The sequence below is a fragment of the Microcaecilia unicolor genome, chromosome 8, assembly GCF_901765095.1.
Source record: "Microcaecilia unicolor chromosome 8, aMicUni1.1, whole genome shotgun sequence".
Classification (NCBI taxonomy): domain Eukaryota; kingdom Metazoa; phylum Chordata; class Amphibia; order Gymnophiona; family Siphonopidae; genus Microcaecilia; species Microcaecilia unicolor.
The window spans coordinates 216,215,337-216,237,759 of record NC_044038.1 but is presented as its reverse complement, the minus strand read 5'-3'; the positions used below and the strand labels follow the sequence as shown (position 1 = coordinate 216,237,759).

Below are 22,423 nucleotides of genomic sequence, written 5' to 3'. Positions count from 1 at the left end.
AATGGAACAGGGAAGAAGCCCGTTTGGGCCACAGATGGGTAAGAGAAACTGGGAGGTCCGGTCCTAGATGCAATCCAGCAGCAGAGGGAAAGCACAGTGGGACACTTGCCTGACAAGGGAGCAGAAAAGCTACAGCTTCGGTTGTCTTGTCCTGCCAGATGGGATAGGCTGGAGAGATAAGGGCCAAGTGGAGATTGAAGAGACTGAATCTCAGGGATTACCATTTCTTTTATTGCCCCAGGATTACCCCCTGAGGGAATGCAAGTTTCTGTTGATTTTGCTATTAGCAAAGTTCACCATTTATTAAAAGCAATCTGTGGAGAGAGTGGATTCTTTTCCTGGACTGGTATTAAAACTGAAAAAAGTTGGTGGCAAAACCCCCAGCCTACCGAGATTTAGCCTGGCCCCAATCTGAGCCTAGCTCACAAAGGGCCCTGTTTACTAAGCCACGCTGTAGGTGCAATAACTTTTTAGTGTGCACTAAAAATTAGCACATGCTAACGATAGGCACCCATTATATTCCTATGGATGTCTCTATCATTAGTGCACACTAAAAAGTCAAGTTTGCCTACAACACGGCATAGTAAATAGGGCCCAAAGGAACTATTTTTTGTACATCTTGGTCTGAGTGCCTGGCCAGAAGAGCTTAGCCAGCATCCAGACTAATTGAGCGAGACCAGAGTTACACAAATAACTGAAATTATTTGTACCTTCTCAGCTATTAATCTATAGATTGAATTCATGATGTGGACTTTAGCACCATCTAGTGTTCATAACACATGAAGGCCTATTTTAGATTGTAGAAATTGGAACCGAGATCAAAAGAGAGGCAAAAGAATTATAGAAGGTAAAAGCAAGGACTTTGGCCACAGATTCAGTTTTGGTCACCCTCTGACATAGGGGCTAATTTTCAAAACAGTAAAACATCCAAAAAGTGGCGTAAATTTGCATTTGGAGTGGAGGAGTGGCCTAGTGGTTAGGGTGGTGGACTTTGGTCCTGGGGAACTGAATTTGATTCCCGGCACAGGCAGCTCCTTGTGACTCTGGGCAAGTCACTTAACCCTCCATTGCCCGCCGCATTGAGCCTGCCATGAGTGGGAAAGCGCGGGGTACAAATGTAACAAAAACAAAACTGTCCAAATTGCTATTTTCAAAACCAATTTTAGATATTTTTCTATGAAGTCCATCAGAAGTGTGTTCAAATCACAAGGGGACATGACTCACCCACTGTTTCTCAGACCACTGGACCTACCAGAGCCCATGTTCCTTGGTGACGGTTCAAGAGCTCGCCAACCCAGAACCCTGACAGATGGAGATTGGTGATGGAGTTCAGGGAGCAACAGAAGACAAAAAGAGAGAGATTTCAATGACAAGGGAGGAAGTAGCTCTTTTAGTTACTCAGCCTTCAGAACAGGGCCGGTCTTAGGCCGAGGCAGCCGCATAGGGCCTCGTGCTTAAGGGGGCCCCGTGCGGTGAGCCTCAGTCAGCCTCCTCTGCTCCATCCCGGCGCTCCGATATTTAAATTTACCTCACTCCGACGTCGTTGCTCGTTCGTTCCCTCTCAGTGTCCTGCCCTTGAGGAAATGACGTCAGAAGAAGGCGGGGCACTGAGGGAACAAACGAGCGAAGGGAACGCTGGTGGAGAGACGTCAGACAGCGCTTTCACTGACGCTGCACAGCTGTTGGAACGGAGGTAAATTTAAATACTAGAAGATTTGAACCAGAGAAGAGGGCGGGCAGGTGGACATGGGAGCAGGAGGGATGGGGAGAGAGGCGCATTGATCGATGGACATGGATGGGAGGGCAGGGCCCAGGGAGAGAGGAGAAATTGCTGGACATGGAAGGGAGGGCAGGGGAGAGAGAAGAATTGCTGGATGGAGGAGGAAAGGGGAGAGAGGAGCATCGATGGGACAAGGATGGACATGGATGGGAGGGCAGGGCCCAAGAGAGAGAGGAGAAATTGCTGGACATGGAGGGGAGGGCAGGGGAGAGAGGAGAAATGTTGGGCAGGAATGGAGGGAAGGAAAGACAAAGGAAGGAGATGCACATGGATGGAGGGGAAGGGAGAGAGGAGAAATGCTGGGCATGGATGTAGGGGAGGGGAGGGGAGGAAAGTAGATGCATATGGATGGAGGGGAGTGAGGAGAAATGCGGGATATGGATGGAGGGAAAATTGCTGAATTTAAGGGGTGGATCGGAACACTTTGAAGGCAGATGCTGAAACTGGAGAAAGGATAGGGACAGGGCTACAGATGGTAGACAGGACACATAAGTACACAGGAGGATGGTGGACATGGTGAGAGAAAAAATATCAAATGGAAAGAAGACACTACAAAAAACAGAAGACACAGGGCCCAAAGCGAATAGAAAAACTAAATGATCAAACAACAAAGGTAGAAAAATATTTTATTCAGAATTTATTAATTGGAGTGTGTCAGCTTTTGGAAATGTGCATCTGTGATATTTTGCATGTAAGTTTCAATTTTTCTAGTATTGCTGCATGCCGAGTCTGACTTCTTGAGGTAACTTTCCAGTTCAGTATTTTGCCTTCATATTTGTTGTGTCAAGTGTTTTTCATGTGTGATCAGGGTGCAGTATCCTGCTAGTGTGTAGTATTTGCAGCCCTTTTTGGTTTTTTTTACGAGGTAGTGTATTGGTGTTTTAGAGCCTGGTGTAATTACAGTTCTGCCTTTCCACGCATAAGGTTGTAGCTCGTCTTGCCCTTGGAATTAGTGCTGTTATGGTTTGGTAAGGTTATGAGTGTGTTTTCGCACAAGTTTGTGTATAGTGTTTTGCAGTGGAGAGATTGTGTGTCCGCACCTCTGACCCCCCGGGGTTATGAGAATTGGAACTACTAATTGTAGTGGACTTGAACTGAATAATTTCTGGGGAGGGGGGGGGGGGGGTTCATGATAGCATTATGCTTATTATTTCGATCAGTTTTTCTGTACAAGTTTAACATCATTTGTCTTTGAAATTTCATAAATAAAAACTTTTCTAAAAATTGAATAATCTTATCAATGGGGTGGAGGCGGGGCAGGGCTAAGATGGGGCCCCACCAAATTGGTCTGCACAGGGCCCCGCACTTGCTAAGACCGGCCCTGCTTCAGTAAAAGGGATGATTGTAGTTTTTCCTCGTTTTATTATTAGACAAAGGCCCACTGGGACTGACATTTTGGAGCTCATTTTCAAATGAGAAAAACATCCAAAAAGTGACATAAATCTGCATTTGGACATTTTTCTCACAAAAAAACATCCAAATTTCAAAACCAATTCTTAGATGTTTTTCTATGAAATCCATCAGAAGTGCATTCAAATCACAAAGGGGCATGTCAGGGGTGTGTTCAAAGTGGGATCTGGACATTCCTAACACTTGGACATTTTTCAGCCACTATGGGCTATAACAAAACCATCCAGGACTAAAACTAAGATGTTTTGAGCTAGACCTGGTTTTATAACAAGGCATAAAAGGGTGCCCTAAATGACCAGATGACCACTGGAGGAAATGAGGGATGAGCTCTTTACTCCCCCAGTGGTCACTAGCCCCCTCCCACAAATGTGATTTAAACATTACTTGCCAGCCTCAGATGTTATACTCAGGTCCATTAGAGCAGCATGCAGGTCTCTGGAGTAGTCTAGTGGGTGCAGTGCACTGCCGACAGGTGGACCCAGGGCCATATTTCCCCCTACCTGTTACACTTGTGGAGGAAAATGTGAGCCCTCCAAAACTCACCAGAAACGCACTGTACCCACATATAGGTGTCCACTTCACCCATAAGGGCTATGGTAGTGGTGTACAGTTGGGGGGGGGGGGGGTAGTGGATTTGGGGGGCTCAGCAGACAAGATAAAGGAGCAATGGTGAGATGCGTACCTGGGAGCATTTTATGAAGTCCACTGCAGTGCCCCCTAGGGTGCCCTATTGCTTTCGTTGGATGTCAGGGGGACCAGTCTACTAAAAATGCTGGCTCCTCATACATTCCAATGGCTTGATTTTGTATGTTTTGCACTTGAACTTTTTTTTTTTCCAAAAATGGACCCAAAACCAAAACGTGCAAATCACAAAACCTTCTTCAAAACAGTATTTTTGAAGAAAAAAAAAAGATCAATTTTTTTTCTTTTTTTGAAAATGACCTTCTTCCCTATTCAGATTTTGGACATTTTTTGGAAAACGTTCAAAGGCGGACTAAGATGTCATATCGAAAATGCCCCTCTGTGTGACAATTTTATAAATTGTTCACCATGTGCAAAATTCATTTTATATGCAGGGAACAGCTTTTTTTATAATTCTGTGTGGGAGTCTATAGGATGCTGCCATTCCTCTTTAAGAATACTCCCTCACTGTGTTAGAACCACCTTAAAACTCACAGTCCCGCCCAGGGGGGAAATGACATGGGAGGGGTAGAGCCAGAAGGGCATGGTCCAGGAAGTTTAAAAGCTAGGGGCGCAGCTAGGTTAAAGAGGCCCAGAGGAAAGTGGCTTATGCCTCCACCATGTATCTGTGAACTGTAACTGTGACAGGCAGGTAGGCCACGTTCAACCTGGGACCCTGAAGTACTGTATGCTTGACCAAGCCAGAGGCTGGATGGTGAATGCTGTTGACTAGAAACAGTACTGCATGTCATGGTCTGCAGGAGCAGGACCATGGGAGGAATTTGCTTACATCTAAAGACTAGTTGGTGTTGTGTTGTCCTTTGCCTATGAAGCTAACAGGACCCCCCATACCTAGCACTTTTAATAAAGTATTTTCTGTTCACCTGAACCTGCTCTGCTGTGTGGCTCTGCTTTGTCTGGGCTCCAGGCCCACCCTCATTCACATTACCACAATTGTCCAGGGGTATGCAAACAGCAAAGTACAAGGAGCAACAATATTGCATGTACTTTTATGTAGAAAGTGTATAAATATTCCTAGGGATGGCGTTTGGGCAGAGCTGTGAGGAACATGCCTACCTGTACAGTCTTCATAAACCCAGTGCTCACACTCTGTAGAAATAATTTACTTCCTGGTACGTGTGATCTTTTAACCACATTTCTTTTATTTTGAAATATATAAACTTCATAATACTTCTCTTCAACATTTCCAACAAATTCACTCACCTGCGGTCAACATGGCCACGTTTTGCCATAGCTGTGTCAGGACAACAGAACCTAGGAATCCATAAAATTTATACAAACATTTCCACCTCATCAAAATATTTTAAACTATATATACAACATACATACCAGATCTAAAATGATCCTATTTCCAGTGCTTGGTATTTAATTTCAACATGGCGACCTAACGCCATCACTCACAACTTAATGTGTTCTTGCTATCCATGCATTCAGTATTCGCTGTTTTGCGCAGCCATGAAGGTGCAGAGGACTCAATTCGCCATTCATGCTTCCGTGTTCGCAAATTTGCCGACATGCACATTTCAAAAGAGCCTTTTTTTTCCCTTTTCTTTCACATTGCACTTTTGTCGTTCTTAATGCATTTTGTGCATGTATTTAACTACTGTCTCATTCATGAACCTATCCTGCATTTCCCACAGAACTAAATTGTTCACTTTCCGTGGTTTTTGTGGCAATATAGGTACAGTGGAACCTAATCCCTATTTTCCCATATGTTCAGCATTTGCAAATTTGTGGTTTGCGAAGTTTTTTCTAAGAACTATCCCGCCGCGATTAGCAAAACAGACTACATGCACGCACACTAGCTACGCCTGCCTCACAGTACATGTAACGTTGTGAGGATGCTTCCGTGAACCATAGGGGATTATTTGGGGTGCGCATGTAATCAAGGCACATAAGTCAGTCAAGGGGTAACTTGAGGAAGTCAATACCTGACCTCTCGTGTCTTCACACACTTTTAATACTCGCTACTGTACTCCCTCTCATTCCTTTCTATTTTACACTGACTAATTGTAGAATTTATAATAGCAAAACACAGTAGCAGAAAACATAAGCCTATAATTTTCTTCAATATCCTGAAAACCTGACTGGCTGGGGTTCCCTCAAGCCAGATTTGGGAATCACTGCTCTAAGATGTGCTTATCTATAACCTTAACTAACTTATCCTGTAAACCCTCACCATTTTGGTAACCTTGGGATAATCTTTGAACAGTGTTTCCTGACCTTTGCCCCCCTCTGCTGAGACTTTTTTTTTTTTTCTCAAACAAGATTTTTGACTTGCTCCAGAACTGAAATGGGCAGATGCTTAGGTTTGTGACTTTAACAAGTCTTGTTTTCATCTGCACAAAGCTCTTTGTTTGCAAAGGTTCTGTTTTGGATCTCTTTTACATAAATAATGGTTGCTCTTTGTATCGTATGGGCCGAAGGCCAGCAAATCTGTCATAAAGAGGATTTGTTAACAGAAATAATAACTACTGTGCAAGAATGTATTTCAAAATGACACACCAGTGTTCTGAGCACAGTTTGCTATAAAGGAACTTACTATAAAGCACATTAACAGAATAAAATTTAGCATTTAAATATTCAGCAAGGCAAGCCACCCTATGCCTCTCCTATCCTCTGATATTATAGTTTAGACATTTAGAAAGCAATTTTCAAAGTGTTTGCAGTACGACAAAGTTCTTGGGTATGTTTTAGCCAGGAACTTTGAACATATTTTCAAACCAAAAGTAGGTATGGACCTGCTTTATAATCCAGTACTTTTTTCCTTGGAAAATAACATACATAGATTACATTTTCAAATCTATGCAAGTACATAAGAATCGCTGTACTGGGACAGACCAGAGATCCAGGCCTGGCCTTAAGCAAGAGCAGTCACACAGAGCCCCGCACTTCTAAAGGTCGCCTTCCAGTATGTCCCCTGGGGCTCATTTTCAAAGCACTTAGGCTTAAACAGTTACATTGTAACCTGTGGAACTTTGTAAGTCTAAGTGGTTTGAAAATACACCTCCAAGTCTCCAAAACACCCCTCCCCATGCTTTAAAAAGTGCATTTCAGAACTCAGGGCAGTGATTCACACAGGCTGTCTGTGGATGAGTCCAGAGCATGCTCTCTGCTGCATCACAGCATCCTGATCTTTCTGATGTAACTTCCTGCTTCCTCAAGGGTGGGACATGGTAGAAAGCAGGCTCCGGGGTCAGCAGCAGATGGCCTAGCAAATCGCTGCCACTATCCTGAGCCCTCTACAGAGATGCACATTTTAAAGTGGAACAAATTAGACCACTGGGGCCTCCCAAACTGGTCTGCACAGGGCCCCACAATTCATAAGGCCAGCCCTGTGAAGATCCATCAAGCCCAGTATCCTGTTTCCAACAGTGGCCAACCCAGGGCACAAGTACCTGGCAAGAACCCAAAAGAACAAATAGCTTCTGGTTTATAGTCTTTTCTTCCACAAAATTATCCAAAGCTTTTTAAAACCCTGCTATGCTCATTGCTTTTACCACACTCTCTGGAAATGAATTCCAGAGCTTTATTACATATTGAGCAAAAACATATTTTTTTTCAATTTGTTTTGTCTCTTACTGTGCACTTTATACAAAACATGAACTTTTAACCTCACTGAGGGAGGGAAAACTTTGTGAGCATAAATCACTACTTACCTGCAGAAACTACTTTGCAAATTGCCTTCTGAAATTTCTAAGAATAGTTAGGAGCTATCAGGCTTTGACTGTTTATATGGAAAGTTTTGTTATACATTTGACACAAAAACATGTGTTTCCTAACTAGCTACGTCCTTTCTGCCTTCTGTTACTGAATAAGGACATGAACCATCATCATTGTTCTAATTATGTATCACGCTGACATTTGGTCATTTTACTATCATTGTAATGTAAGTTACCTATGTCAAGATTCATCTGTAACATGCAGCCTTGGGTGAATTTCTTCACAAAAGCAATTAATACATTTTAACAAACAAATGAGCAGGATCTCTAGAGCAGCGCTGAAGAGAGATAAAGAGCCAGCAGGTGGCAGAATGGAGCAAGAGCTTTGTTTTCCTTCACACAGTTATATAACATCCATGAACTTTATTTGATCGTCCTCCGCATTTTCCAGAAATAATTTGGACAGCGTATAGAGATATTTTGGCAGGAAATATGGAGGGGGGGGGGGGGAAAGAGAGGAGAGTAATTTTTATAAAGCTTTTTCCACATGTAAAGCCTGTTTTACATGCAGAAAAAGGTATAACTGCATTGCACATAAAGGAGGTAATTCTATAAACTGGCACCTAGCTGTACGTGTCACTTATGCACATCATAGACAGCAATAATTGGTAGTTGTGCAAGAGCTGTGCACAAGGTATAAGGTAATGCCTAAGTTCTATAGGAGCCCTTTTGCTAAGGGCTTGCTGTGCGGCAACCCGGAACTACCGCTAGTCCACCTTGAGTGCGTGCCGTTTCTGGCACTATGGAAAATAATTTTGTAATTTCTAGTGCAGCGCTAACCCAGCGATAATCGGGCAGCGGGAGCTGAAGTGGAATCAAACTCAGTTTGCCAGGATCAAAGCCTGCTGCACTAACCATTAGGCTACTCTTCACACCATCTTACATTTTGGAAAGCTGTTAAAACTTGGCTATTTAAATAGTAATTGAAGCCGTTGTATAAGTCTCTGGTGAGGCCTCATTTGGAGTACTGCGAGCAGTTCTGGAGAGCACACCTACAGAAAGATATAAACAGGATGGAGTCGGTCCAGAGGGCGGCTACGAAATTAGTAAGCGGTCTTGAATGCAAAAATTATAGGGACAGGCTTATGAACCTCAACATGTATACGCTGGGAGAGAGGAGACATGAGAGAAACGTTTAAATATCTCAAGGGCATTTATGTACAGGAAGAGAGCCTTTTCCAAATGAAGGAGAGCTCTGGAATGAGGGGGCATACGACAAAGTTAAGAGGGAACAGGCTTAGGAGTAACCTAAGGAAGTATTATTTCACAGAAAGGGTGGTGGAGGCGTGGAATGGCCTCCCGGTGGAGGTGGTGGAGTCGAGGACTGTTCCAGAATTTAAAAAGGCATGGGATAAGCATGTGGGATTGCTTAGGAACAGGAAGAATTAGGGGTTACAGAGGATGGGCAGACTGGATGGGTCATATGGCCTTTATCTGCCGTCATGTTTCTATTTGAAGTAATTAATTCAAGAAGATTTAAGGCTTGATGAAGAGCTATGGTAATCACATTATTTTCCTAGGGTGGTAAGGATGTTTTGGGCCCTGTTTACTAAGCAGTGCTGAGGCACATGCGCTAAAAATTACTGCACGCTAATGCTAGAGACACCCATAGGAATATATGGGTGTCTCTAGTGTTAGCGCGCGCTAAATTTTAGCACACGCTAAAAATGATAGTGCGCCTTAGTAAACAGGGCCCTTTCTCTTACCTACAAACGTCATTATTATATATTGAAGAGCTGACAGAGGACATGAAAATTAAATTGCACTATTGAAGCAGTAATAAAAAGCTCATTTTCAAAGCACTTAGACATGCAAAGTTCCATAGGTTACCACGGAACTTTGTAAGTCCAAGTGCTTTGAAAATACACTTCCATATATTAGTATTGTGATTACTATGTAATGACAATTGGTTTAATTGACTATGATGTAAACTGCCTCAAACCCCTATGGGGGAAAGAAGTGAATTATAAATGCCTGATTAAATTAAATTACATTCTCCAAGTAGACGTTATCGCATGCTGAGAACATCGGCTGTCAAGAAAGGGTCAGATAAATATAGAACAGGTTATAACTTTCCAGTGACAACAGTCTCCTCAAATTAAATAGTGACTGTTCATTCATGATGGAGACTCAGAGTTGTAGAGGCAATCTCAGGCCAGAAATGTGAGATCATGTAGGAAAAAGGTCACTACAGACCTGGCAGTCTAACTTTGGTAGTGCAAAAAGTTCGGAAAAATAACAACATAGAACAGGGGTGGCCAACAATGTTGCTTGAGGGCCACAACCCATTTGGGTTTGCAAATTTTCCATACAATGAATATGCATGACACTGATTTGCATGTACTGCTTCCATTATATGTATAGATCTCATGCATATTCATTGACAATTCCTGCATGAATTGACTTGTGTGACGAGAAAAAAGTGACGGATCACATTTAATTTAGGGGCCCTTTTACTAACGCTTAGCTTGCACCAGGTGCTGCATACCCTAATTTATACCAAAGAACCAGATGACACTTAGCACACAAAGAGATGTATTTTCAAAGCACTTAGACTTACAAAGTTCCACAGTAACCTATGGAACTTTGTAAGTCTAAGAGCTTTGAAAATGAGTACTAAAGTCCCCCTAATTCTATAAAAGTTACCAAAAATTGCACATGCAAATTTGGGTGTGCATCCAATTTGCATGTGTATTTTAAATAAGTTAATTAGTGACAATAATTGGCTTTTTAACAAGTAATTATTGGTACTAATTAGATTTAATTGGCATTTATGCACGTATATTTAGGTGTGGGATCCATGCCTAAATTTTACACGCGTCTCGAAAATGGAGGCATGGAAATGGGCCATGGGTGGTTCAGGATATGTTTTTTTGGTTACTGATACAATTATAGAATAAGGGGGCACCTAAATTTAAGCATGACCCAGAGACTTAGGCAAAACTGCACCTAACATTAGGTGCAGCATATAGAATAGAATAATGGGTTTTTTGGTGCCAATGTTTTAGGCATCTTTTATAGAATTCACACCACTATGTCCATTAGCACGTGCTAAGCTTTAGTAAAGATTTAAATGGCTTCAGTTGATACACTATGGGGCTCCTTTTCAAAAGAGAAAAACGTCCAAAATATGGCACAAATCCGCATTTGTATCCTATACCGTTTATTGTAAGCTACATTGGACTCAAACTTGTTTGGGATAATGTGGGATATAAATGTCAGAAATAAACAAATAAAGGCTTTTGTAGTGGTGTACAGTTGGGGGTATTGGGTTTTGGGGGGGGGGGCTCAGAAGACAAGATAAGGGAGTAATGGTGAGATGTGTACCTGGGAGCATTTATATGAAGTCCACAGCAGTGCCCCCTAGGGTGCCCCATTGCTCTCCTGGGATGTCTGGGGGACCAGTCTACTAAGAGTGTTGGCTCCTCCTACATCCCATTGGATTGATTTTGTGCATTTTTTACTTGGCCGTTTTTTGTTTTGTTTTCGAAAATGGGCCAAAAAGGTAAATACACAGAGAACTAAAACAGCGAGCAAATAGCCATTTTCAAACAAAAAGATAGACGTTTTTCTGTTTTGAAAATGGCTCACTTGAATTTTGGAAGTTTTTAGCAAAATGTTCAAATTTGGACTTAGACGTCATATTGAAAACACCCCTCTACATATTACATAGTAACATGCTGGATGGTGGCAGATCACGCTCCGAAATGGCCCACCCAGCTGCCCGCACAAGGTAGTTAAGATTGTAACTGCTGCTCCATGCAGGTTATCTCCCCCCACCCCAAATAACTTATTATTAAGAGCAAGTCATTTCACTCTTGTTTTGAGCTGAAGCATTCTGTATTTGGTTTCAGTACTCTCGTTGTTTAGGAATCCTCTCTGTATATCCCACACTTTTTTTTTTTTTTTTAATTCCACCACTGCTTTTGCCTTCACCACTTTCTCTGGAAGGGCTTTCCAGGTATCCACAATCCTTTTTGTGAAGAAAAAAAAAAAAAAAAATTTAACATTCTGAGTCTACCTTCTTGCAGCTTCAATATCATCTCCCCTAGTTCTACTTGCTTCCTTTCCTTTGGAAAAGGTTTATTTGTGCATGAATAATTTCAAGTATCCTGCAACATCAGAAGCCCTCTGGATCCCTCATCAGGGCTCCTGTATCCATTTTCAGCCTAGCAACGGCACTACCCAAATCCCAGTTAGGGAGTTTAGACAGTTCCCTTTCTTTCAGCCCTCACATCCCTCGTGTGGTCCAGAAGTCTTTTTGGGGCCTACGAAACATTAGATCACATATTATGGCTCTTCTTGGATGACAGGATGCATTCATCCTGCAACATCTGGGCTATTGTAACTCCCTTTCAGCTGTTGTTCCTCTCTACTCTCTTCTGCACTCGCAATTAATTCAAAATATAGCAGTGAAAACTCTTTACTATGCAAAATAATAATGTTATCCCTCTTCTGTCCGCAAAACAATGGTTAACGATTTCTAGTAGAATACAGTTTAAAGTTTTGCTTTGGCACATAAGGCTTTTTATACAGGATTGCCTTATGTATTGGATCAGCTTAACCAACATGCCCCACCTCACTTCATTCGTTCTGCAAACACCAATCTTTTACTGGTGCCTTCACCAGCTAGACTTCGTCTTGACCGCTTCCCGTTCATCAGTCTTCTGCTGTGTTGCCCTTGTTTTGTAGAATATGTTAGTAGTGGATCTCCGATTAGAATCCTCATTTAAAATATTTAGGGCCACTTTCAAAGCTTGGCTTTTCACAAGAGCATTTAGTAAGGGATTTTTTGTTTTGTTTTTTCGGAGATATTCTATTTCTTTTCCTCCTCAGCTTGTTTGTTTTGTTGTCTCTCCTTATGTGTCCAACATATAAATATTGTCCTATGCATCGTCCTTTCCCTTTGTGTTTCAGTCATTATCTTTAGTTTAAGATTTCTTATTGACAATGTTTTTAAGTTGTTTGCAACTTTTTATTATGGATTCTGTACACTGCCATGACATCCCTGTAAATAGCAGTTTATCAAATACTAAGGGGAATGTCTACTAAAGGGTGCTACATAATAAGCGTTGCTATACTGGGACAGATCGATGGTCCATCAAGTCCAGAATCCTGTTTCCAACAGTGGCCAATCGAGGTCCTAAGTATCTGATGAGATCCCAAAACAGTAAAACAGATTTTATTCAGATTCGTCGCCTTCCTTTCATATCTACCTCTTCAAAAACTATATGAATATCACCAAAACTCCACAATTCAACACAAAAGCTACCATTGATCTACCTTTTCCACTTCAAATCTATCTCTTCAAAAACTCTATAAATAACCACACGAACTATAGACACCCTCTTCACATTGCACAACACTACTGTAACTCCACCAAAATGTAAATTGTAAGCCACTTTGAAGCGAAATTTGTTTTTGGATAATAGTGGGATACAAGAATGCATAAATAAAAAAAAATTGCTGCTTATCCTAGAAATAAGCAGTGGATTTTCCCAAGTCAATAATGGCTTATGTACTTTTCTTTCAGGAAATTATCCAAATCTTTTTAAAACCCTGCAAAGCTAACTGCTTTTACCACATTCTCTGGCAATAAATTCCAGAGTTTAACTATATGTTGAGGAGATATGGTGCTGAAAAAATTGCGCTTAGCACTATTCTATAAACCTCACCTAAAGCTAGGAGTGGTTTGTAGAATATGCATAGTAGTGCCCATTCCGGTTGCGGCCATTTATACCAATTAAAACCTGGTGTAAAAGCACATGACTAATTTAGGCTCGGATCGGGCGTATTCTATACGTGTAAATTTTAGGAACGCCCACAATCCACCTGTGCTTCACCCATGGCCATGCCCCCTTTTGAGATCCACGCAATCTGATTTACAAGCATTGCTTTATAGAATATGCTTAGGCACATAAATTCTAATTAGTGCCAATTAGTATTGATAATTGCTTGCTAGCATCCAATTATCGGTGTGCTGAAATAGAATCCAGGGGCAAGTGAAAAAATATTTTCTCTGGTTTGTTTTAAATTTACTACTTAGTAGCTTCATTGTGTGCCTCCCTAGTCCGAGTATTTTTGGAAAGAGTGAACAAGCAAGTTAACGTCTACCCCTTCCACTCCACTCAGTATTTTATAGACCTCTATCACATCTCCCCTCTGCCATCTCTTCTCCAAGCTGAAGAACCCTAGTCATTTTAGCCTTTACTCGTAGGGAAGTCGTCTCATACCCTTTGTCATTTTTGTCACCCTTCTCTGTAGCTTTTCTAATTCCACTATATCTTTTTTGAGATGTGGTGACCAGAATTTCACACAGTATTCGAAGTGGGTTGCACTAAGGAGCAATACAAAAGCATTATAACATTATTGTTTTTGTTTTCCATTCCTTTCCTAATAATTCCCAACATTCTATTTGCTCTCTTAGTCACTGCTCAATTTGCTACTCTTCAGTTTGTCAAATTGCCCCATTATATCTTCAAGGTTTACAGAGATTTGTTTTAATTTCTCTGACCCATCAGCATTGAATACCATTTCTGGCACTGGTATCTCTCCCACATCTTCCTCGGTGAAGACCAAAGCTAAGAATTCATTTAATCTCTCTGCTATGGCCTTGTCTTTTACCCCTCAGTCATCTAGCAGTCCAACTTATGACTGAAGCCCTATTTTATAGTACGGACACTGACAAAAAAAAACCTCCAAAGTTACAACTACAGTTACTAAGGAGCACTTTTATTATAGTGCAGTAAAATCTGGGCTTAACAAGTGACACAGGATTTTATGACGACATCTTTTTAGGGCTTTTTCTTTATTTGCAGGTCATGCTAGGTACTTGCAGAAAGTTAACCACTTAGTACACCCACTCTCCACCCATGACACAATCCCTTCCAAAAATATTTGTAAAAAAGTGTAACATGCAGGTTAGCACATGCAAACAAGCGAAATACCACAAAACGCTTTAACACATTTCTGTGTTAACTTGTTTGCACGCGCTATCTTCATGTTAAGAACTTAACGCCTTTTAGTAAAAGATCTAAGTACACTACCACATTTTTAATGTCATTAGCACTTGTTTTTAGGAACTAGATCTCTGCATAAAATGCGAAAGGCAGTAACACAGAATGAAAATAGTGTAGAGCAGATTAAGGGCTCCTTTTACAAAGCCACACTAGCGCTTCTGGTGCGGCAAATGTGACGAACCCCAAAGGAACTGAACGGGCTTCGTTGCATTTGCCACACAGGAATCACTAGCATGGCTTTGTAAAAGAAGCCCTAAGGGGCCCTTTTACTAAGCCACGGTAAAAAGTGGCCTGCGGCAGTGTAGGCGCATGCCAGGCCAGTTTTTACTGCGATGGGAAAAGGGCATGCGGTAAAACTGAAACCAGCACGCGTCTAAAACCGGCCTGAGCCCTTAACGCCACCCACTGATCTAGTGGTAAGGGCTCATGCGCTACACGTGCGGTGACCGGCAGTGTTGCCATATAAAAAAAAAAAATTCCCACCCAAAACAGCCCAAAACCTGCCCAAAAACCGCACACACCCCACCCCCGACGTCATCGCCCCGTCCAATAAGTCACCTCACCCCGCCCAATACATCACCAAACCCCGCCTCTGTCGGTTAGCCCCACCCCCGCCGGCCGAAAAACCGCCCAAAACCCGCGCGAAAAAAAAAAAAAAAAAGTCCAAAAAACCGCAACCCGCCACGGGCAAAAGTTTCCCGCGGCGGGTTGCGGAAAACCACCCAATTGGGCAGGAAAACAGCCCATCTGGCAACCCTGGTGACCGGTTGGTGCACACCAACTGCTGATTACCGCTGGAAATGGCGCAAGTGGGAGGAAACAAATAAATAATTCATCCGGGCATTATAAGTGCGCACCAAATCTGAAATTACTATGGGGGGGGGGGGGGGGGGCGCTGGCCTGCTGGTAGTCTCATTTGGGCGCACGCTGCATGCGCATAGAGCCTACCACACAGGGCCGGTCTTAGCAAGTGCGGGGCCCTGTGCAGACCAATTTGGTGGGGCCCCATCCTAGCCCCGCCCCACCCTAGCTCCACCCCATTGATAAGATTATTCCATTTTTAGAAAATTTTTTATTTCTGAAATTTCAAATAAAGACAAATGAAGCTAAACTTGTACAAAAAAACTGATTGAAATAATAAGTACAATGCTATCATGAAACCCCCCTCCCCAGAAATTATTCAGTTCAAGTCCACTACAATTAGTAGTTCCAATTCTCATAACAAAGGAGAATAAAGGAAAAATATTAAGAACAGATCCAGTACTTTCAAATTCCCCTATTACTCTGTAACCCATCAAACCAGAGAGGCAAGTAGCCAAAAAAGATAGAAGTGCAAGGTTCCCATTAAAGACAAAACCACAACACATTTACAGTAACAAATGTTTCCATAAATCAGCTATATTACAGATAGACTGACTGACCGTCCTAAATCTAGTCCTCCTGCTCCTGCTGCTTTGAAATCAGCTCCCCCTGCTGCCGCAAATCTTCCAAGAAGAAGGAAAATTTGACTTTTGTGCTTCCATTTCCTCAACCAGCATATGACCATGTAAATTGACCAACATCTGAAGCACTGTTATTGAGAAAAAAAATACCCATTAGTGTGTCTAGTGAAAAAAGGACTACCACGGATGGTTCTCGCTGGCCTTCAGCCAGAGGAGCTATGTGCTCCATGGGTTAGGAGCAGTGTTGCCAGGTGGGCGGTTTTACCGCCCAATTGGGCGGTTTTCCGCGACCCGCCGCAGGAAATTTTTGCCCGCGGCGGGTTGCGGTTTTTTGGGCGGTTTTTAGGGCTTCCGGGCGGCTTTTTGATTTTTTTCGGCCGCGGGGGGCGGGGTTAGTGACGTTTTTGGGCGGGGTTAGTGACGTTTTGGGCGGGGCCGATGATGGGGAGGCGGGGCTGATGACGGGGAGGCGGGCCCGATGACGTGGGAGGCAGGGCCGGTGACGGCGGGGGCGGGGCCGGTGACGCGGGGGTGGGGGTGTCAGGGGCGGGGTTTGTGTTTGGGCGGGTTTTGGGCTGGTTTCTGGCCTGGATTGGGCTGGAAAAAAATTTCTACCTGGCAACCCTGGTTAGGAGAACTTGAGGCCCGCGGCTGCAAGGGTGAGGGCCTTGGGTCAGGGCTCCATATTATCTTTGGTCCCTCCAGGCACTGCTCCTGTCCCATTCTCGCTCTGCACACTTCTCCTGAGAAGAAAAGAGTCAAAAGGGTCCACTGTGTCTGCTCAGAGGTCTAAAAGAGGCTGTCCTCCCTTCCGATTCCTTTTTTGCTCTCTCTTCTGCAAAGGCTCTCAATATTTTGTTGAACTTTAATTTTTTAGCTTCTTCACTTTCTATGGATAATATTGCAAGGCTGTTCAGTCTATCTTGGAGCATGTTTGACCTTGGATATGATTTGATCAATTTTAATTTGGAAAAGCTCCTTTCCCCTGATGCCACTGTGACTGGAATAGTCAAAAATATGCGTAGAGCAATGCAAAAGTGTGGAAATCCAGTTGCTCTCTCATTCAGTGCAAGGAATTCCAATATTTTCAATGGCTTTCCAAAAGACGAAGAAGGAAGAATTGGCTTTAGTGCTTCCATTTCCTCAACCAGCATATGACCATCTAAATCTGAATTGACATCATCATCATTTTCCTGAATGAGGTTGACATCAGTTAGCGCAATTTCCAATTCCGCAGCATATTTTTGTAATTCCTGTTTTGGAATTTGTTGAAATGTACTTAAAAAGCCAAATAAATCAACATTTTTTTTCAGTTGCTTAAACCGTGGCTCCAAAGACTGCATAGCCTTGTCTAAGACTTGATTGAAGCAATTTACCTTGTAAGCTTCCTTGGGATCGGTAATGGGATTATCAGCAGACTCATAAATAAAGTGTCGTTTTCTTTTTCGCAGCGTGTTTGTTTGGAATTCTGGAGTTACCTCCAAGTCATTTGCAAGCTCAGTTGCACCAACCAAGACTTGTTCAAAGCCAGTTTCTCTGTACTGTTTCAGCCATTGCAAGAGCTTTTCAAATGAAGAAAGAGCTGTGGCAAGATCTACTGTTTTACTCTGTAGCTCTTTGCTGACAAAATTAACTTGAAACAACAAGTCATACCAGAAAACCAAAGAAACGATGAATTTGTAATCTTTCATTTGGTTAGCTAATGATTCAGCTTCACTCCTTGCCTGTGCGTCCTCTGATGCTTCAGCTATTTCTATCAGTGCATCATAGAAATTGCCAGCTTGATACCTTACAGCCCTTACACTTTGTATTCGACACTCCCACCTTGTGTCAGAGAGAGGCTTTGCAGTAGGACTCCTCACATGCTTGCGAAAAACTGCCCACCTCTTCGTGGATGCAGAGAAAATCACATAAAGACGCTGCAGTGTTCTAAAAAACGTGATTGCATCAGGACAGGTTTTAGCCATATCTCCTAGGACTAGATTGTAATTGTGACAAGCACGTGGTGTAAAAAATGCTCTTGGATTTTCTTGTAAAAGTCGAGCCTGAACACCTGATTCCTTTCCTCTCATGTTAGCTCCATTATCATATCCCAGACCGCGGATATTACTAATGTCTAATCCTAATTTTTCAAGTTCATGCTTTAGTACATTGTACAAATTTTCTCCAGTGCTGCTGTTCACATCTAAAAACTTTATGAAGTGTTCGTATACACCGGCTGGTAGTGCACTGGGTAATTTACTATCAGACACGTATCTAATTATCAAGGACATTTGCTGTTGATGGCTGATATCTGGCGTGCAATCAAGAATTACAGCAAAATACTTTGCTGCTTTTATTCGATGAATTATGTTATTCAGAACTGCATTTCCCATGATTTGGATTAGCTCATTTTGAAAATGTTTGCCAAGGTAGTGATCATGAATTTCTTTACAGGAAATTCTTTGAAGATGCTCTTGAATTACTGGGTCAAATTTTCCCAACAATTCTATAAATCCCAGAAAGTTGCCATTGTGTGAACTTCCTAACTGTTCAACAGAGCCACAAAATGCCAAATTACGCTCTGATAGAAACTGAACTAGAGCTACTAGTCTTTCCATAACTTGGTGCCATCGCTTTTTCTCTTTATTCATCAGTTTCTGTTGAACCTTGTCAATAGTTTCTTCAGCACTGAGTCGTCTCTGAATTAGCATTGCCACTAAATGTCCTTTTGATTTTTCATGTTCTGCCAATCTTATATTGACATTGGACCACTGGTTGAATCCAGTACTAGTCAAGGCACATTTCACATCATTTCCAAAAATGCGACAATAAAAACAAAATATCTTGTTTGCTGACACGGAGTATATCACCCATGGGCGATGAATGATTTCACCATTTGGAAGCTTTCTTTTGCAATGGGCTTTTGAGAAATATCTTCCATTTTTGTTGCAAGGAAATTCTTCCAAAAGAATTTTAGGTGGTCCTTTTTTCACTAAACAGTCCTTCAGATGATGATCAATTCTTTCTGGCCAGGTGGTTGGATCATCTGATATGGTGAGACTTTCAAGGCTTTTAGGGTTTTCATAATCTGCCACTGAAATGTTCAAACTTTCATTTTCCTGAAAGTGTTCTTGTTCTGGACTATCTTGATCCTTCATGTCATGGGTTTCTTTGGTCTCTCTGCTTTGACTAGAAGTTGCATGATCAGACTGAGGTATTTCTGTGTCATCATTTGTTTCTTGGGATGTTCTGTTGCTTTCTGTCAGCTCTGGCAAAACACCTTCTTCTCTACTAGCAACACTTTCATATCCCTGGCCTGCTGCCACTTCAAATATCTCCAAGTTGGCTCTTCTGAAATACTTATTTAGAGCACCTTTTTGCTTTTCTTCGGCAGTCTTTTTTGTTTTGTTTATTTTTCTTTTCATAGATCCACTCAGGTATTTCCTGCCGGCATCTCGAGCTCGCTTTGTTTGACTCATAATATGCTCCTTATTTGCTGAAGGACATAAGGAAGGCAGGGTTAGTTCTAATTTGTAACTAAACAGAAAATTTGATATAGTAGTCAATGTAAAATTAAATGTTTACCCAGCAGCATAAAATCAAAAATATAGATATATGCAATGAAATGAAAAGATATACAATAAAATGAAGTGATGTGTAAAATATAATGTACAATATAAAAACATAGAGACCACCAAGGTATTAAAATTGTTTTAAAATATATACCACAACTCTCTGACTCAAGAAGACTCCGACTCTGTCTGCCATCCATAATTGTCTGACAACACACAGAAAAAAAATAAGTAAAAATAAAATAGTCACAATTAATACCTTATACACCAATATACCAGCCATACGGAAAATGCAGACCGTCAACAATATGAAGCTAGCAAGGGATCATAATATCACAATTCTCATGTAGAGCCACAAAACACCCTTTTAGAGGTAGTGTGTCATGATTTAGGATCTACACCCTTTCTGATGTTTTAATGCCACCTTAGTAAGGCCAACACACAATCTCTCCACTGCAAAACACTATACACAAACTTGTGCAAAAACACACTCATAACCTTAACAAACCATAACAGCACTAATTCCAAGGACAGGACGAGCTACAACCTTATGCGTGGAAAGGCAACTGTAATTACACCGGGCTCCAAAACACCAGTACACAACCTAGTGAAAAAAAAACAAAAAGGGCTGCAAATACTACACGTTAGCAGAATACTGCACCTTGATCACACATGAAAAACACATGACAACAGATATGAAGACAAAATACTGAACTGGAAAGTTACCTCAAGAAGTCAGACTCAGCATGCAGCAATACTAGGAAACTTACATGAAAAATATCACAGATGCACATTTCCAAAAGCTAATAACCAATCAGTGGCTAGTTTTCATCTATTGAAAATTTAAACACCAGTCCCAGATTATAGCAAATAGACAGTTTAACTCAAAGGGATCAGGCAAAAGTTTGCTGAGGCAAAATGTTTTCCAAAACTTTAAGGTTTTCAAGTTATTCTTCATTCAAAACATTCACATTTCAGACAAAAATTAATACTTTCAGGATTGCCCAACTATGGTGACCTCTGCGGTGCTCATTGCCCAAGATGTATATATGGCAATGTGATTAGCACCCACTTCTTCATCGGCACACCCGATTAATTAAATTGTACTGCATATATAGTTTCTCTCTCTCTTCTCTGTTAATTTTACTTATCTTTTTCTCTTTTTAATGTCAGACCAAGGGGTTCAGCTGCCCGACATGCATGTTTCGCTCAACCATGAGCTGCATCAAGGACATTCCCCTAAAGTCTCCTCTAGTGCCAGCTCTGCTATTATCGGGATCACCCCTTTGTAAAGATCACCCATTTCCAGAAGCTGACATATTCCAATTAATAAATCCTGAATAAAATACTTTTTTCTACCTTTGTTGTCTTTTGTATTGGGGGTAGGGGGTCTGGTGATTCACCGGACCTCTAGCCCCGTGTCGGTGTCTGGGGAAGTGCGGTTAGTTGGGGGGTTTGGGGGGGCACTGGGCCACCAGGGCAGGGGGAGGGTCTTGGCTATGGGGGGGGGGGGGGGGTGACTGATGGTGGAAGCCCAGGCTTGGGGGCGGGAAGGAAACAGGAGCCTTAACCCTAACGCCAACGCCAAGCTAGCATAGGGTTAATACAGTATTCCACCAGTTATGATCAGAGGGCAGTGCTCTTGATCATAATGGCAGAATACCTTAGAGCTCATTTAGGGGGTCTTTTACTACAGCTTAGCTCGAGTTACCTGCAGCAGGGCCAAAGCTAAGCTGTAGTAAAAGACCCCCTTAAATAAGCTGTGCAGTATTCCCTGGCGCGCTCCATGTATGCCGTGCCAGACCCCTCTGATCATAGTGTGCTGATAAATGGGGGCACTAGCGACCCCTAGTACCCACATTTATCTTTGATCGATGGGGCATCTGTGCATTAGCAATATAAACATTTAATTTAGATTTGTTAAAAACCATCATAAATGAAAGGCTGCAAGCACCGTAACATTTGAGTATCTCCCTGTACAACCGAATTTACAGTAAGCTCAAGGGGTGTGTGTCCTCGGATACACGGAGGTGACTATCTACTAATCACAGGCTGGGTCCTCTCCACTCTCTAAGCCTAACTAAAAGCCCAGGTTCTTTTAAAATCTTAAACTCTAGCGTTTCTTGATAATAACGATGCTAACGTTAACCACATTCGCCATAATTTCACAAAGCGGCCCCCATAGGAGCCAACTTTTCAAAATTATTGGGGGCGGTAAGCCCAATGGAAATAACCCCTCCCTGGACACATACAAGGAATTTCTCAATAGTGGGGGTGCTCAAGCACCCACAGAGTCGGCTCCTATGGCGGTCCCTTAGATACAGCTCGAACGGATCCAAAACCGCAGTCCAATATGGAACCAACATGCGATCGTAAATATCGCCAGACGAAAGGCTCATCAAGCCTAAGTATCCTGTGTCCAACAGTAGCCAATCTAGGTCACAGGTACCGGCAGGGGAACCCCACGCTGCAGACCGCAGAAAGAACCGAACGGTTCGCATCACTCCAGGTCTCCAGCATCATATCTTACAGCTTTTCCTCAACCGCCAACGGTCACACTCTATCCCCTCCCTCTCCAGTCCACGCGCCACACAAGATCCAAGGCGGAAGTAGCCCCTGACCAATCAGCGCGGCTCACCCTTCTTCCCGATTGGGTGAAATGTTTTCCTCGCAGTTCCTTCCTTCTCCCTTTTCCGCGAGAAGCGGTGGTTGGTTACGAGGCTACGTAGTCGCGTAGTTCCGGTCGGGTAAATTGGCCAGGGGGGGAGGGGAGTCGTGCAGTGTGTAGCCGCGG

General features: G+C 42.4%; 1 protein-coding gene across 1 annotated transcript; it reads right to left on the bottom strand.

The window, feature by feature from the left end:
* Nucleotides 1-16,696: 16,696 nt before the first annotated feature.
* Nucleotides 16,697-22,178, bottom strand: LOC115476054. Its single transcript, XM_030212180.1, has 2 exons — nt 22,160-22,178; nt 16,697-19,553 (listed from the first exon to the last, which is right to left on the bottom strand). The coding sequence occupies exon 2, from the start codon at nt 19,534-19,536 to the stop codon at nt 16,834-16,836; it is 2,703 nt and encodes a 900-aa protein (XP_030068040.1). The 5' UTR covers nt 19,537-19,553; nt 22,160-22,178; the 3' UTR covers nt 16,697-16,833.
* Nucleotides 22,179-22,423: the final 245 nt, after the last annotated feature.